The 17,547-nt window shown below is 41.4% G+C and overlaps 2 protein-coding genes across 4 annotated transcripts in view; one reads left to right on the top strand and one right to left on the bottom strand.

Moving 5' to 3' along the window:
- The window catches only part of LOC122664685 (E4 SUMO-protein ligase PIAL1-like), a 62,538-nt gene extending 50,247 nt beyond the window's left edge, over nucleotides 1-12,291 (bottom strand). For all 3 annotated transcript variants that reach the window (XM_043860625.1, XM_043860626.1, XM_043860627.1), the window contains exon 1: nucleotides 12,052-12,291. In XM_043860625.1, the coding sequence (XP_043716560.1) occupies nucleotides 12,052-12,260 (209 nt within the window). In that variant the 5' untranslated portion in view covers nucleotides 12,261-12,291. The remainder of the gene's footprint in view (nucleotides 1-12,051) is intronic.
- Nucleotides 12,292-16,611: 4,320 nt separating this feature from the next.
- Nucleotides 16,612-17,251, top strand: LOC122664712 (desiccation protectant protein Lea14 homolog). The gene is made up of 2 exons (XM_043860660.1): nucleotides 16,612-16,877; nucleotides 17,002-17,251. The coding sequence occupies exons 1-2, from the start codon at nucleotides 16,672-16,674 to the stop codon at nucleotides 17,249-17,251; spliced, it is 456 nt and encodes a 151-aa protein (XP_043716595.1). The 5' UTR covers nucleotides 16,612-16,671.
- The last annotated feature ends 296 nt before the right edge of the window (nucleotides 17,252-17,547 follow it).

The following is a 17,547-nucleotide window of genomic DNA, read 5'->3' as shown; positions in this document are numbered from 1 at the left end:
AACCATTCCCTTCTCCCCTGGTATTTCATCATGATTACATTATATAAGGCTCAACTACGATATTAATGAAGATTGCATCGCTATCAAATTGAGAACCAAATCTCAACTCCTAATTGATATCTTTCCACAATTGATGTAGTTTTTGTAAGTATTGACCCAAAAAAAAAAAAAGGTAGGAGTGGATTAGGACAAATTCTATTATAGCATTTGAAACTATTTTTTTGTATAAGGTAACATTCGAAAGACAATTTAAGAGAAGCTATGATACAAGATAAGTAGAGAGAAAGTTGTGTGAGGTGGTATGGACATGTGTAGACATTGAATTTTGCCAGCCCGGGGATAGTGCGACAATAATGACTGGAGTCTCTTGGAATCTCATCAGAAATCTCAATACCGGAGAAATCAGGGTTTTGTTGAGTGAAGATTACAAAAATTGACCAAAACTTCGAGTATAAATGTGTTTTAACATATATAGCCAAAATCTTAAATTTGGTGCGAAGGAAACACCATTTCAGGGTTTCATCAGGTAAAATGACTACAATACCCCACCCCACCCCACCATCTCCATCGCTATTTCTCATTTGCTACCCCATATCCAAGGTCTCTCCCCATCTCTCCTTCTTGCCTATCACACCCGAACACCAACCACACCCTCCATTACCACTACTGAGAGCACTCACCTGCCATCCCTCTAAGGGTGTCAATCGTGCAGTTGGGTTTGGTTCGGTTTGGTTTTTCGTTTCAGGTATAGACTGTTTAGGGGTAGGGATAAGGTAGGGTTTTTAGGGTTTGGGGGTTGGTTTCTGTGGACAGATTTAAATTAGGGAAAGCTTGGATAATCTATTCATCCCAAGCACTCTTTATTTATAAGAGTAATAAAACAGTAAACATATGTACGGTAGCAATGTGGGACTAAACCACATAATACAAAAGTAATAAAATAACAAAGAAAAGAGGTCCAAAATACCCCCACGGTATTCTGGCCATATATCTAACACTCCCCCTCAAGTTGGAGCATATATATCATGCATGCCCAACTTGACTAAGATAGGATGAAACAGCTTGCTACTCAATCGCTTAGTGAACACATCAGTCGGTTGATCAGTAGACTTCACAAAGAGAACACAAATGAGGCCGGCTTCAAGCTTCTCTTTGATGAAATGTCGGTCAACCTCCACGTGTTTAGCACGATCATGCTGGACAGGGTTATGAGCAATGCTAATGGCTGCTTTATTGTCACAATAAAGCATCATGGGAAGATGGACAGCAACACCAATATCCTACAATAATCCTCTAAGCCACAGAAGTTCACAAATTCCTTGGGCCATTGCACGAAACTCGGCTTCAGCACTGGACCTTGCCACAACATTCTGCTTCTTACTACGCCATGTGACAAGGTTCCCACCCAAAAAGGAACAGTAACCAGAGAGAGATTTCCTGTCAGGAGAACCAGCCCAATCGGCATCAGTATAGGCTTCAATCTTAAGATGACCAGTGGGAGATAGAAGGATTCCCTTTCCTGGAGCAGACTTCAAATACCTCAAAATACGACGGACTGCATCCATATGAGAGGAATAGGGATCATGCATGAACTGGCTCACCAAACTCACAGCAACTACAATGTCAAGTCGTGTGTGAGAAAGGTAGATTAACTTGCCCACTAACCGCTGATAAACACCATTGTCAACAGGCTCACCCTCTTTCTCCCTAAGTTTTGTAGTAGCTTCCATAGGAGTATCTGAAGGATGACAGCCTAGCAGCCCTGTCTCAGTCAATAGATCAAGGACATATTTTCTTTGAGAAAGAAAGATGCCCTTTGAAGAGCGAGCAACTTTTATCCCTAGAAAATATTTCAGAGGACCAATATTTTTGACCTCAAACTCATGGCCAAGGAGAAGCTTCAAATCCCTGATAGCATCACCATCATTACCAGTGACCACAATATCATCCACATAGACTATGAGAAGAGTTACCTTGTCACCAACTCGTCTGATAAACAAAGTGTGATCAGCATTACTCTGCTTATAACCTGCTGAAATCATAGCCTTGTGAAATCTGCCAAACCATGCCCTAGGTGACTATTTCAGCCCATAAAGTGCACGCTTCAGTCTACAGACCCTGCCCCTGGTCCTGTCATCAGAGAAGCCTGGTGGAATGTCCATATATACCTCCTCAAGCTCCCCATGGAGGAAGGCATTCTTTACATCTAACTGTTGAAGATCCCACCCAAGATTTACCGCGACAAGATAATAGCACCCGACAGTGTTGAGCCGCCATCAGTGCAAAGGTCTCCTGATAGTCAACTCCATAAGTTTGAGTGAACCCCTTTGCAACCAGGACGTGCCTTATATCGATCCACAGAACCATCAGCCTTCTGTTTGACCACAAAGACCCATTTACATCCAACTGGTTTCTTTCCTGGAGGAAGAGTCACAAGCTCCCATGTATTATTTTTATGTAGTGCTCTCATTTCTTCCAACATTGCTGCCTTCCACTTTCCATCTATAGATGCTTCCTGCCAAGTTTTAGGAATCGAAACAGAAGAAAGAGAAGATACAAAAACACGAAAAGATGGAGAAAGAGAACTATAAGAAACAACACGAGATATGGGATGTAAAGTACAAGTCCTAGTACCTTTGCGGTGTGCAATAGGTAGGTCGGAAGAAGAGGGATTACCAGGAGATGGAGGATATGGATCTGGAGCCGGCAGTTGGATGGATATTGGTGCTAAAGTGGATTGCAACTGCCCTCTGTTGGTTCTGCCCCTTGTGTAGGTGAGTATGTTGGAGTTGTCAATTCTCTTCTGAAATTCACCAATAGTTCTCTAGACTGGAGTCAGCTCCCCCTGAATAGGAACATTAACAACACTATTTTCTATGGTCTCCCCCTGTAAAGGATTCCCATTAGGTGAGGGAGGAACAGCCAGAGGAGGTTGGACATCATCCAAAGGAGGTTGGGCCGTAGTCAAAGGAGGCTGGGCAGCAGCCGTGGGTGGTGGTAAAGGAGGCTGGACAGCAGCTAGAGGAACCTTCAGTGGAGGAATCTCAAAGGACACATCTTCACTAGAACTCTCCCCCTGAAGAGGTGGTAAAGAATAATAAGAAAGGGTCTCATGGAAAACAACATCCATACTCACCAAGGTACAGCGGGAAGGGGGATGGTAACACTTATAACCTTTCTGGGTTGGAAAATAACCCAAGAAAATACAACGGAGCCCTCGAGGCTCAAGTTTGCCTGGAGATCTGGTATCTCTAGCATAACACACACACCCAAATACTTTGAGAGGGACAATAAAGGAGGAATGGCCCAGTAAAATATCAGAGGGGGTACGGGAATTAAGAACCCGAGAAGGGAGCCTATTGATGAGATAGGCAGCAGTGAGAACCGCATCCCCCTAATATTGAGAAGGAACATTCCTTGCAAACATCAAAGCCCTGACCATTTCCAACAAGTGGCGTTTTTTCTTTCCGCCACACCATTCTGGGCAGGGGTATCAACACAACTAGTTTGGTGAATAATGCCATGATCAGCCAAATATTTTTGAAATTGTGATTCAATAAACTCGGTTCCATTATCACTTCTCAATATTTGGAGAGTAACCTAGAACTGAGTTTGAATCATCTTATGAAAATACTGAAAACATGAGAAAACCTGATTTTTAGTGTGCAAAAGATAAACCCAAGTATTCTTAGAATGACAATCAATAAAAGAGACAAACCAACAATGACCAGAAATAGAGGGCTTGCGACTAGGGCCCCAAACATCAGAATATACCAAATTAAAACAAGAACTCCCTTTATTTGAAATAGGATAAGTTGAACGTATCTGTTTGACCAGAACACAAGTCTTACAACAAAAGTCATCCCTAGTATGTAAGGTGACCAAACTAGGAAATAAATGAGCTAAAATTCCTAAAGGGGGGTGACCTAACCGAGAGTGTCACTGGTAAAGTTCAGAAGAGACCAAGGAGTTCTGATGCAGCGAAGAAGGCAATGGTGGTGGAGAGAAGCGACCGTCATCAAGCAGGTACAAGCCACCATGCACTTTACGCAATCCAATCATCTTCCCAAAGTCCAGATCCTGAAACACACAATGAGATGGAAAAAAAGTGATTTTGCAGTTAAGATCACGAGTAATACTACTAATGGAAAAAATGTTAGTAGTAAAATTAGGAATATGTAAAACAGAAGACAAGGGAAGAGAGGAAGTGCAGTTGACAAGTCCTTTTCCAGATATGGAAGAAAGGGACCCATCAGCCACTTTGACCTTATCTTTCCCAGAAATGGGAGAATATCTGTGAAACAGACTAGAGGAACCGGTCATATGATCTGTGGCTCCAGAATCTATGATCCAAAGATGGGAAGCCACAGAAACACAATGACCTCCAAATGGAATACCTGACCGGGCAAAGTGTGAACCTGAAGGAGCCAAGGAATTGGCAGTAGCTGATGTAGTAGAGGCAGCAGCAGCGGAAGTCTTGAGCATACGTAGGAAGGCCTGTAGATCATCCTGGGATAGACCAGCGTCAGTAGTAGGGGCTGCAGTAACAATCTCAGTCTGATGGGCCTTGGTCTTTATCTTTATCTTTGTCTTGGCAGCCCGTTTAGCTTCAAAATCAGCCGGTTTCCCATGAAGTTTCAAGCACTTCTCTTTGGTGTGATAGGGTTTGTGACAGTGCTCACAAACAACAGTCCCTGTAGTAGAATCACCAAGAGAAGCAGTGCCACTAGGTGCAAAAGGGGCCGGGGCAGCAGCCTTGAGAGCTGATCTATCAGTAATAGGAGGGTGCAACATGGCAGCCCTACGGTTCTCCTCAGATGAAACCAATGAATAAGATTGTTCGAGTGTGGGAAAAGGCTTATGGCCCAACACTTGAACATGAATTGGATCATACTCCACATTCAAGCCAGCCAAAAAATCATAGACCCTGATCTTGTCCACATGCTGCTTATAGGAAGCAATATCAGCAATTGTAGACGAGTGGAAGTCAGAGAAGTGGTCTAATTGCTGCCACAGACTGCGTAGAGTAGCATAGTACTTCGAAACTGAAAGTTCACCTTGAGAGGTATGGAGGGCCTTCTGCCTAAGTTCATATACCTGTACATCATTGTCAAGCTGCCCGTAGGTTTCCTTGCAAGCAGCCCAAATCTGTGCAGCTGTGTCTAGAAGAAGAAAGTTATGCTGCAAATCTGTAGTCATTGAGTCAATTAAGTAGGACATGAGAACACCATTATTAGTAAGCCACCTGTCTGAAGCGGGCCTGGGGCGATGAGGGTCAACACTAGTGCCATTATTATGGTCGGTGAGACCACGGCCAGCAATGGCAAAAGAGGCAGATCTGGACCATAAAACGTAATTCAAGCCATCAAGTTTAATAGGATTTGGTGTGAAGCTGTGGTAGTCAGTCTTGTGGTGACCATCGGTAGATGGCTGATCTGAAGTAGCTGAAGAATCGAAAGAGTCACCCATACTGCCAGTAAAGAAGTCCAATAATGTCTTCAAGTGAAGGCTGAACTAACTCCCAAAAATCAGAGACAGCAGCAGTGAAGAGCCCTATATCAATAATGTCAGGGTTTTTGATAAAACCTGAATTGCTGAAATCGATGAGGGTAATAAGGAGTCCAAAATTCTGCAGAAAAGTGGCTTCAACTGAGGTCAATTAACCCTCTATACTGGAGGAAATAACCTGCAGAAAATCAAAAACAATGGGCAGCAACAACTCCAAGATCGATAGGTGTCAGGGTTTTGCAAAAAACCCTGTGATAGTAGGATCGATCTCAAGGAGGTCTTCAAATCTGTGAGATAAGAACTGAACCAATAAAAAAGGAACCCTGCTGCAGTTTGTGGTCTTCAAAGGAAAGAGTTAATGCCTTGTAGTTGTTGTAGAAGCAAGCTCCAAAAAAAACTGAAGATCCAATATCGCAGGCAGGCTTGGCAGGTCCTTATCGAGCAGAATTATAGTGCATAAAAGAGGTAATGGGGGCAGCAACTGGATCGCATGATCACCTCATCAGTGCTGCCCTATATGGGATTAGAGAACAAGGGAGAAGAAAGAGAGAACTAGAAGAGAAGAAGATCGAAAGAGAGAGGGAGAAGAAAACTGAAATTCGAAGGAGGGGTTTTGTCCCTAACTCGAAATCTGCTCTGATACCATGTGGACAGATTTAAATTAGGGAAAGCTTGGATAATCTATTCATCCCAAGCACTCTTTATTTATACGAGTAATAAAACAGTAAACATATGTACGGTAGCAATGTGGGACTAAACCACATAATACAAAACTAATAAAATAACAAAGAAAAGAGGTCCAGAATACCCCCACGGTATTCTGGCCATATATCTAACAGTTTCAGTATTCGCGTTCGGTACCATCAGTCGGGCCAATCGGTGGCTCGTCGAATTAGCCTGAACTGAGTCGAAACCGAATGGTGCTCTAACCTGCAAACCGAAGCCAAACAGATAAGGCCTCGGTTCGGTTTGGATCGATCTCAATCGGCCGGCCGGTTTGACCGATTCACTTTAGGTTTTGACACCCTTCCATCCCTCTCTTTTTCCTTCTTCCTCATTATCCTCTCCCACATCCAAGCCCCTACCATGTAAGATACCCAGCATTGGCAGTCTCTCATCCCTTCCTCCCTAAAAACAGTGGGGTAAGGAAGGGAAGAGAAATAAGAAAGAGGAGGGGATTTACCCTCAACACTCTTTCTCTTCCTCACCATCTCATTGACAGTTTGACACACAGAGGCACCTACATACACCCGAATCACCCATCCCCCTTCACCCTTTTCTCTTATCTTTGGCAAAACACACAACACATACACACACCCTATTACCCCCACACACACACATTACACTAAATCACTCCCCATCACCACCACTACACACACAATACACTCACTCCCCACCACATCTGGATTCCACATACACAGCCCCATTCTCCCATACATACACACTCCCCCTCATATCCGAATTCACCCACAGTCCCCCCCCCCCCACCTCATTACACACACACACACAAATCTATATGTTCCCCCTATACTGATGCTCTCTTCTCCCCCCCCCCCCTTGGACCAATGAGGTAGGGAAAGAGAAGAAAGGAAGAAGAGAGAGAGAGAGAGAGACACACACACATCTATTACCAGCGACAACCCCTCTTATAGCCAAAAAGAGTGAAAGCTGAGAGCCCTGGAGGTTAGGGAAGAACATCAGTGACGTTCTTCCTGCAATCTCCTCTCCCCAAAGCGACTGAGTATCTGAGATTCCTTGTTGACCCCAGAAAGTATCCGGTGATACCTGTGCAGTCGAAATACTGCTAAAGGGCCCCGCACCTCTGAGTTGACACAGTCTCCAGGTAAACCGCAAGCATTCTTGCTTCCATTTCTTCATATAAATTGTGTATCCTTCCCCCATTTTTGTTTTCTTTTCAACGAATTCCCTAGCATCTGACAGGCTTGTAGGTGGTTGACTACTTTTCTGCAGTGATGTGTGTGTTGTGTTATTTTACCAATGATCTGATTGACTAAGGCTGTATATCAACCAAGGATGTCGGTCATTACTACTTTTCTACAGTGATGTGTGCATACTGTTATTTTACTAATGATCTGACCGACCGAGGCTGAACATCTCAACCAAGGATGCCAGTCATTACAGCTTTATTTACCATTCTGGAACTCAGAATTTACAGCTTTCTAGATAAATGACTCTGGTGGAATCAACAGAATCTTAATGCTTTATTTACCATTCTGGTCACTCCAGAATTTCTACACTTCAGCCCTTACACCGTTACATTTTCTAAAACCTTGTCGGTCCCTACACCGGCAGGCTGCCAGTTTTCTAAAAATACTTCATTAATAACAAAATTAGTATTTTTTAACTTTTGAAACCACCATAGCCTAGCAAATGGTAACTTTTAGCAATTGGTGGCATTTTGATAAATATTATTAGCATTAAGGTGAAGTTAGCATTCCAAATAGAAGGAACAGATTGGTTAGCATCTTTTTTTTTTCTTTTTTCTTTTTTCTTTTTTCTATTTAAGAGGAAATTATTAAAAAGGGCAACTCATGCATCACTAATTGGTAATAGGGACATATAAGGACTCACGTGCAAAGGAAAGGGCAGATTTGGCCAACTATTGTGTTTTTTCTTCCAATCAACCAGCGAGGAACCAATAGCAAACCAGTTCCCACTTCCGTAGAGAATTCATCTGTTTGGGTTCCAATCAAACTGAAACTTTAGGAGGAGGTCGGAATCTTGAAGACCCATTGGTTACATACGTTAATTGACCAAATTGATGCCAGGGTAAACAAATAGGAGCCTGCAACTACTATCAGGTGGTAGTTGCAGGTTCGGATCTGAACCTGGTTTGAAACCCCTACTCAAACAGGTTGCCGGGCTTAGACTCTGCAAAACTGGTCACACACAAGTAAAGTTTCCAATCCCAGAGTTTGATGCTAAAAGAAGAGCAACAGAGAAAGATCAACTCTCTCTCTCTCTATGACTGAACCAGTTAATGCTGAAACAGAGTAATGATGAGAGGAAAGCAAGAAAGAAGGAATAGATGAAACAGATGGAAGAAGAAAGAATAGGAAAAGAACAGAGGAGCATATAAAAAAGAAGGTCCAACCTGAGATGAGAATTCAGGTCTGAATCAAGTTAGGAGGGGAAACGCACGGCCAGCAGGCCCACACCTTAGACAGTCAGACACCACAGTAAACTCAAAACTAAATTCTTTAATTCACTAGTTCTCTAATCCCAATCGTAGGGCTACATGCATATAAAGATAAAAACCCCTAATTACAGAAATACAATTCAATTAGAAAAATAAAACTAAATAAAGACTCCTACACATCTACTTCCCCAATATATCTCCAAATAATATAAAACTCAAGTTATATAAATAACCCCTAAATATCCTAGTGGACCTAAACCATATTTGAATCCGATTCCTCTCGGTCTGGGCTTACAAACAGGTTCATGCCAGTCCATGAAATTGTTACTGCACCAACCCAATAAGGGAAACAAGCAATAATGATTACAACACAAAATCTGTAACCTTGGCATTTGGTTAATCTAAAGAGACATGCTCACACTTGGGATTCAATTGAATTAGGTGCTAAATGTCAAATCCAAACCCTGGTCCACTTTTATAAGATTATATAAGTCCAAGGACCCAATTTTGAGAAATCCATACAACCATAAGGCACCATTATTTGCCTTCCCGTATGAATCTCTCAAAACCAAGTCAAAGTGAATGGTCAAGTTTTAGGCCTTGAACAAGGGCCAAGATATCTAATCCCCCTCTTCCGCTGAGCTAGAGAAAGCATAAATGGTGAAGCCCACGAAAGACAAAGACATTGGGATTAGGGATCAAGGATTGAGCTGAATCAGAAAGCAGATTGGCCAATCGTAGGTTTTTCCTTGCTTAAGTTAGCTTGGATAGGCAGATCCTATCTGAGCTCACTAAATTCAGATTAGATAAGAGAATCATACACACCTGGTGTTGCCAAAGCTAAAGCTTCTATTTCATTTTTCTTGGGGGGGTGTTGGTTGGATTGTTTTTCATACAAAAGGAAAAGAAGTCTCATGAGTTCCACACTTCCACAATCAATTTACCTTCAAGAAACCCATGATGCCATAGAATCTCATCGACCAACCATCTCCTTTTTCTTCTTTGGTGCCAGAGGTATGGTGCCAATCAATTTCAACTTTAATGCAAACTCTCTAGGTAACCAATGATCAACAAAATATTAAAGGTGTCTCTAGGGACAACAAGGATGACATTGCCCTCATTTTTATTAAGGTCTGATATGTCCCCGCCAGAGTTCATCAAGCAAAGTTCAAGTACTTTATATTGGGTTGGAAGCGTGGCAAAGCTTTGATCACCAACTAGAGGAAGGGGCACAATCATAGTTCTAAATCTCACCGAGATCTCAAAAAACTCAAGAAACTCAAGCTGGTCGAGACGAGTTATAGGCCGATATCTCAAACTGTCATTAATTCGAAAAACTCGACCAAAATTTCGGCGAGATTTCAGTACTTTTGTATCGTTTCACCAAAATGGTACAAAGTGCCCTGTAAAAAGACACAATCTCGACTTTTTGGCCACATCATTACTCAATACTATTGGGATACACTACTGGGGGTTGCCACATCACTACGAATAGATCGATTGAGTGGGCCCAATCCAGCACGTCATAGGTCATATCAATAGGCAGTCATATACTCATAGTATTGTACTGTTAGGAGTTGGGACGTGGAAGCCTATGGTAGTAGGGTGTTTATGACTTATGTATTGTTCATTGTACTTGGGTGGGGTGTCTATGCAATATGCATTGTTCACACTTTGCTGTACTTTGTAGTTTGTAGTAGAAACTTTGAGTCTTTAACTATTTCTTAAACACTTATTCAATAGGGAGAAAGAACACCACCCGATCATGCCAGACAAGCCGCCCTACACCCTGACACAGGAGCGTGTGAAATGAGCTGCACCCGTGGTCATTTACGGGGTTCTAGGGGGTGTGACGGTCATTTCGTGCGCCCCTGTGTCAGGGTGCAGGGGAGGCATGTGCTACGCGACCGGGTGGCATTCTCTTTCCCTATTCAATAGTATGTTTCTTCATCCATTATTGCATAATTTACTTGTTTTACTTGCCAAGTATGACTCATATCACTCAACAATGTGTAGAATAGGCAATATTACATAAGGGCTCGTCGTTTACTGGCAACCAAGGGTACAAATCCAAAACACCAAATTGGGTGCTTTTTTTTTTACAATGTGAAGATTTAAATATGTTTATTAAACCTAAAACAAACTTCCCTTAAAGTTTCGGAGCCAAATGTGGTCATTTGTCCACTGAAACATCATACCAAAACAAAAAAGAAAAATGCCCAAACTCGCTGAGATCTCGAGATCTCGGTCGTCTTGATCTAGTCGAGACATCAAGTCAAGACGAGTTTTCGAACTATGGGCACAATATCTCATTTTACATGTGCCCAGATATATGTAGATTCAGTGCTGTATTTTTGTATTTTGTATTTCACACTCTCCTTTCCTCTCCTAATAAAATCCATTATTAATGGAAAACTACTGGTTTTGAGGTATATTAGATCGAAGGAATCCCAATGCAACAGCAAGCTATAACAAGTGATACATACCAAATTAAGTTAGACCTCCCTCACTAGCACAAAGCTTCCCAAAAAACCACCCATGCCACACATCTAGGTTACAGTAATACATTTTCCAATCTTATAAAAACGATAATCTAAAGAAATAGTTGTCTTTTTAAGCAGTAATAGACATGATTTCAACCTCTTAACATAAAGTAAATTCCCCATAATGATCTCACAACAACTATTAATGTGTGTGAGAGAGAGAGAGAGAAAGAAAGAAAGAAAAAACGTAAAGGCCCTCAAAAAGATAATCCCCTGTTAACCTAAAGCAACTTAAACCAAAATGGGAGCTAATTCCGTAATACCTTTTTTTTTGGGACATAAATTATTATGCGCTACTAAGAAATGGAACTCATCCAATGGTTCTTAAACTTAAAGAATTGTATTCCGGGCGACTCATACACAATAAGAAAGCAGAGAAAGTTTGAACGCATATGAACTATTAGACAAAATTACTCCCCAAAAACCCTTTTCCGGAGGAACCCAAACACATTAATCAGCGACACGTACAACCAGAAGAACACTATTTACAACATACTCACAACGCCATAGCAATCAATTGATGGAAGAGATAACCTTCCATCCACCAAAAAAAATATATTAAATCTTCATTATCCATGAATACTTTCCACGCCAGGACTAACCGGAAAAAAAAAAAACTCAAGTCCCAATGCTAATCCAAAATTCAAGTCCTACGATTCGATTACAGTTCAGTACTGTAGCCCCAATCTCATCCTCCATTTGATGAACATAAATCACAGAGGACTCAGATACAAGAATAAATTTCAAACCAGAAAAGAAATGAAAGAGCTAAAAGAGAGAGTAAACTCAAATGTGCCGATTCAGTTCGGGTAGAGAGGAGTTATGATGAGAGAGAAATACCTGGCTAACGCGAGGCAAAGTTGGAAGAACTCATACGGATCCGTCCGCTGTCCACCTATGTGCATGGCTAAACGCGTAGCCACGCCCGAGACGTGAATCGAGTTCGTCAAATAACTCTTTGAAGCTGTGTAAACTTGACCAGCACCGGCACCAGCAACAGCTCCATCGGTGCTCGAGCCTGGCTGTCGCTGAGTAATAGCTCCTGCCATTCACGAACCACCCCCTCCCCCTCCCTCTCTCTCTCTCTCTTTCTCTCTCTCCCTCTCCCTTCCTCTCTGTGTGTGTCTCTCGAATCACACTCCAGTGACCACTGAAGTACTCAGGAGATGGTTTTGGACTTCTTCTGGTACCTTCGGCTTCGCGCTCTTTCTTCGTTCCCTCGCAATTGTGAATTTGGGTTGTGCGAGGGAGCAGAGCAGTAAAAATGAAATAAGAACTGGACGTCTTTCACGGCGACTGGTTCGTGTAGCGCAAGTATTTAGGTAGGCTTAAAAATAGGTTTCTATTTCTTCATAATTACGGAAATGCCCTTCTCAGGCTGACCATCGTAAATATCCAGCTTGTCCTTGTCCCACAGGATTAATTTCTTTCGCTGTTTGAGTCCAGCTAATAAGGACAAATTTGGAAACTACTGCAGTAGTTCATATAATTCACTCTTTTGGAATAATTGATTTTTTTTTCCCTTTTTTAATGCCAAACTCCACTTGATCATAAATGTATTTAGATTTTTATTTCTAAAAAAAATATAGAAAATTAAGAACATATTATTTGGTAATTGATCAAGAAAAATAAAAGAGTTTTTCTTCATCCTCATTGAAGAGATTCCCTAATTGTATTGTCATTGGATGTGATTTTAGGAACCGATAAGTACACCCATTTAGGGTTTTTATTACTCCTCTATTATACAAAGTCGATAATTCTTTCATTATTTTTCAATCCTTTTTCTATGCTATCTAGGTCATGGATGAAAGAATTCTCCCTTCACCAAGGTTGAAGGGAAACTCGAACTAATTTTGAAAGAAACTTTATGAGAGCAAATAAAATTTAATTTTTTTATTACAGTAAAAGTTGGGCACGCTGGTGTTGTTCTCAACCTAAGTGTATATCTCTCCCACCCCCTATAGAAATAACCCCCTTACGTCTCTATCTCCCGCTCTCCATTAAATATAACCATTAGTTCTAAAAAAGCCAGCGGTGTGTCCAAACCTCTCCATTATTTTTATACTTCTTTTCATCCTATACTAAATTCCAAGTTTTTAAACAATGGGTACTCTGCTACCCTAAAAAAAACAATGGGGACTCTCATTGGAGAATGAATGAAACTGTAAATTTATCCAGAAAGAGGGTGTATTGGTAAAAGACCTAAAGGGCAAGGCACTGCAAATTCAAAGGAGAGAGTCTTGAAAGTTTAAATTTTGAGTAGTTGGGTAGGCCATCAACTTTCCATAACAATATCCCACCTTTTGACGTAGGACTGCAGCATTGAATCGTTTCCTTTTTCATATTTGAAAACCTTACTTTGACCTTCGTACCAGACAAATTACAAGATATCCTTTTTACTCAAGATGGACCTTTTTTTTTTTTTTTTTTTCAAACCCATTAATAGGGGGATTTATTCGTCCAGGAGCAAAAAGCTTTTTACAATAGTGACATGACCTTTTAACCTTTTGGAAAGAAAAATCCCAAGCCCAAGCCGTGTAAATTGGGAAGCACACGGCCCTTCGGCCCATGGTTCTAAGTATCGGTATCGTATCGTTTGATACAGACGATATGTATCGGTTTTGCAAGTCACTGATATCGTGTTGATATCGTATCGGCAGCATGATACAGACAAGGGATAAAATGGTAAAAAAACTTATTTTTTAAGGAATTTCAAGGATAATTTTGTCTGATACAATCGATCTAGGCCGATATCGTATCGATATCATATCGATTTTATATATTGCCGATACCCGTTCCAATACCGTGCACTAAAACCATGCTTTGCCCCCTTCTCAAAAGCCTTTGTAGAGAGTATTTATGAAGGAGCCATTGGGAGAGCAAATTTCCTCATTGCAATCTTACATGCCTCATTTGTAGAATAAACATTCTTTCTACTAAAAAAATATCTTAATAATTGATCTTTGTGTGCCATTTTTATAAGGTTATTAATGCAGCTCAAATATCTATCATATCACAAAAACGATGTGATTTAAATTTTGAGGACAATTAGCACTTTGGATTCTCTACTGTCGAGCTGTCTGGTAAGACCGTGCTGTCCAGACACGGTGTTGCACGCAATATCCACCTTACCCCTGCTCAAACGCCTTGCCCGAGTGAGGGTAAGGCGGTCATTGCACGCAGCACCGTGTTTGGGCAGCACGGTCCTGCTGGGCAGCTCGATAGTAGAGGTTCTGGATCCGATAATTAGACATCAAAATCTCTTACTCACATGCAAAATTTGATCATAGAGTTTTCCATGTGTCAAAATTCAAGACTATGAGAAAATGCATACTAGTGGTAGGATTACTATTGGCGTTCACAAAAATACTTTGAGGGTATTTGATTGAAACTAGGCTTTAGATTGAAATTGCCACATCATTATTCCATATGGCACAATGAGGATGGTTCTTGTTGAAGCAGGTACAAATGAGTTTTTCCTATGAAAAAAAAAAAAGGGGAATAGAACTTTATCTGCGAGTGTGGCTCAGGTGCTCAAACATAGCATGAGGCAAAATGACCCCCCATGAAAGGCATAAACCCGCCCCTATTGAAGTTTCTGCACATACTCCCATTGGCCCCTGCGTAGGCGCAGGGACCTCGCTCTCAGGCATTCCCAAAAAAAAAAAAAATATATATATATATATATACAATAATGGCAGAGTAAGTAAAGTAATTAATATATAAGATTATGTGATAGCATAAGCCAATTTAAGGAGATTGATAGATTAATCTAGGGAGAGCGTTCTCTGTGGAAGAACGCAGAGGCCACATGCATGCGGTAGCCAATGAGAGTGTCCCCCTAACCGAGAACATTTTCACATTAATCTATTACATTTTATGCATATTTGTTTACAATGTACTAGAGTATCATAAGTTGACTAAAGTAAAGTTTCATGTTGGGGGGGAACACCATGCAATTCCTTTCTTAAAAATAATAATAATAATAATCTTGTTGGTTTTTTCAAAGCAACTACTAGTATAATTGATGGATCCAGATCTTCTACGGCCCAGCTGCCCGAGCGGCCATAGCAGTGCAGATCATGTGAGGCATGCATTTACCGCCTTACCCCTGCCTGAATAGGGGTAATGCGGCCATTGCACTCCTCATCGTGCCTGCGTTACTATGGCCACTCGGGCAGCAACGCCATAGAAGATCCGTGTGCATAATTGACTGGAACTTGGAACTTGTGAATGTGTGATTAGGAAAAAAGAACATTGTTTATAGCGTGGTTCTTACGCCAAGATACATATGAGCATGCAAAATTATGGTCCGGACAGTCTCTTCTTAAATTAAAAATTCCATCCGTGCTGATAACCCAAGTGCATGCTCACTGGCCCTACGCTGATACAGATGCTACACGAGCAAGCAACGATCTCTTGCCCTTATTATTACTATTTTGATGGGATAGTAGTCCCCAGTCCTCACACTAACAGTGTAGGAACAATCATCTACATGAGGTACACATGGTCAGGGAAGTAGAGAAAAATTGGGGAAAAAAATGCCGCTTGGTCACAGCCCCTATGCCCAAACATAGGGGTGGAAAAATGACCACACCGCCCCCAATGTTGAATGCCTGGCAATGACGTGCTCTCCCATTGTCTCCTGCACTACAAAGGAACTACATGACCAAGCAACATTCTCTCTCCCAAAAAAATTTATAGAATAGACCCAAGCCATGCAAATAGCATACAAAACATTGGATGCGTGGAGAACTTTTTCCCTATCAAAGATCCTCTCACCCTTAGTGATTGAACTCCTATGCATGGATTGAAGTATCAGCTTTACATGGTGTTGTTAAGCGTAAGAAACATATCCTTGTGTCTGAATAGCTTTTCTTCTCAACCCATTATGTCCTCTCAAAACTCAAAAGTACATGATAAAACCTTCATAATTTTCCAATGTAAGGTAGTTTTCAATGGAGGCCTTGAAAGTAGTCTTCGACATCTGTGTCACCGTAGTCTCTGATGTCAATACCTATACCTATAACCGTGCCCCTATATCATCATAAACTCTCACCCCTTATTGTGGGCGGATTTACATGTCATTTTATAACACACCCATGAAATCCTAGTAATAACCAATGCGATGGCTCCATATGCATAAACCCGAAATAGTGAAAATGATTCGCTTCACCGCAGGAGTAGGATGACTGCGAATCATATATACGATTCTGAACACACAGAGAGAGAGAGAGAATTAAGCTATTAAGCAAGAGCCAATCCGATGGCTCCAAATGGCTCCCAATGAAACGCTAATTAATAAAGAAAAATGATTCCCTTCACCGCAGGAGTAGGATCTGTGTTGCAGATATCAAGGGGACTGGTGAATCATATATACAATTTTGAAGAGAGAGAAAGAGAGAATTAAGCTGAAAGGAAGAGGAGGAGAAGGAGGAAAAGAAGAAGAAGATCTGCAAAATGTCAGACCTGGTGGACAAGGCAAAAAACTTCGTAGCAGAGAAGATCGCGAACATAAAGAAACCAGAAGCGACGGTGACCGACGTTGATTTCAAGAACCTCAGCCGCGATTCCGTCACATTCAATGCCAAGGTCTCCGTAAGCAATCCTTACAGCACCTCAATACCTATTTGTGAGATATCTTATACCCTCAAGAGCGCTACCAGGTTAGTAATTACTATGAGCGTTAGATTGGACCAGTCTAGTATAGGATAGGTTAAATGACTTCACTTAACGTGTTCTATCAGTTTTGAAGTTTTTCCCGTCTCGTTTAATTTTTCGTTTGAATAGAATGATTGCGTCGGGGACAATTCCGGACCCGGGATCGTTGCCGGGGAATGTGACGACAGTGCTGGACGTGCCGGTGAAGACGCCGTATACGATATTGGTGAGCTTGGCGAGGGACATAGGGGCGGATTGGGACATAGACTACGAGTTGGATTTGGGTTTCACGTTCGATTTGCCGATCATCGGTGATATTACGCTGCCTCTGTCAACCAAGGGGGAGATCAAGCTCCCTACCATCTCCGACTTTTTCTAGCTTCGATGATATGCAACTTCATCATCAGTTCCTAACTTTTCTCTTGTTTTTATATGGACATATGGAATCTGGATCGATTTCATTCGACTTTCCCATTTTTAGTTTCTTATATTTGGTTAGTTTTAGTATGCATGTCACGTCTTTACGTGTAGCATATATGATAACAAACCAGAAACATTGATGGTGTGGATCTGATGTTACCAACTTCCATCTTTCTGAACTTTCTTTTGGTACATTTCAATTAAGCATGCATGTCATTGGGATCATCCATCCAATTTTGTCGGTTATTTGATTGA

This window comes from Telopea speciosissima, chromosome 6, assembly GCF_018873765.1.
Source record: "Telopea speciosissima isolate NSW1024214 ecotype Mountain lineage chromosome 6, Tspe_v1, whole genome shotgun sequence".
Taxonomy (NCBI): domain Eukaryota; kingdom Viridiplantae; phylum Streptophyta; class Magnoliopsida; order Proteales; family Proteaceae; genus Telopea; species Telopea speciosissima.
This window is presented reverse-complemented; position numbering and strand designations above follow the sequence as displayed.

Excerpts from the sequence above, each read along its gene's own strand:
- LOC122664712 (XM_043860660.1), top strand. The coding sequence starts at position 16,672 with ATGTCAGACCTGGTGGACAAGGCAAAAAACTTCGTAGCAGAGAAGATC. Across the intron at positions 16,878-17,001 it reads ACCCTCAAGAGCGCTACCAG|AATGATTGCGTCGGGGACAA; the intron begins GTTAGTAATTAC and ends TCGTTTGAATAG.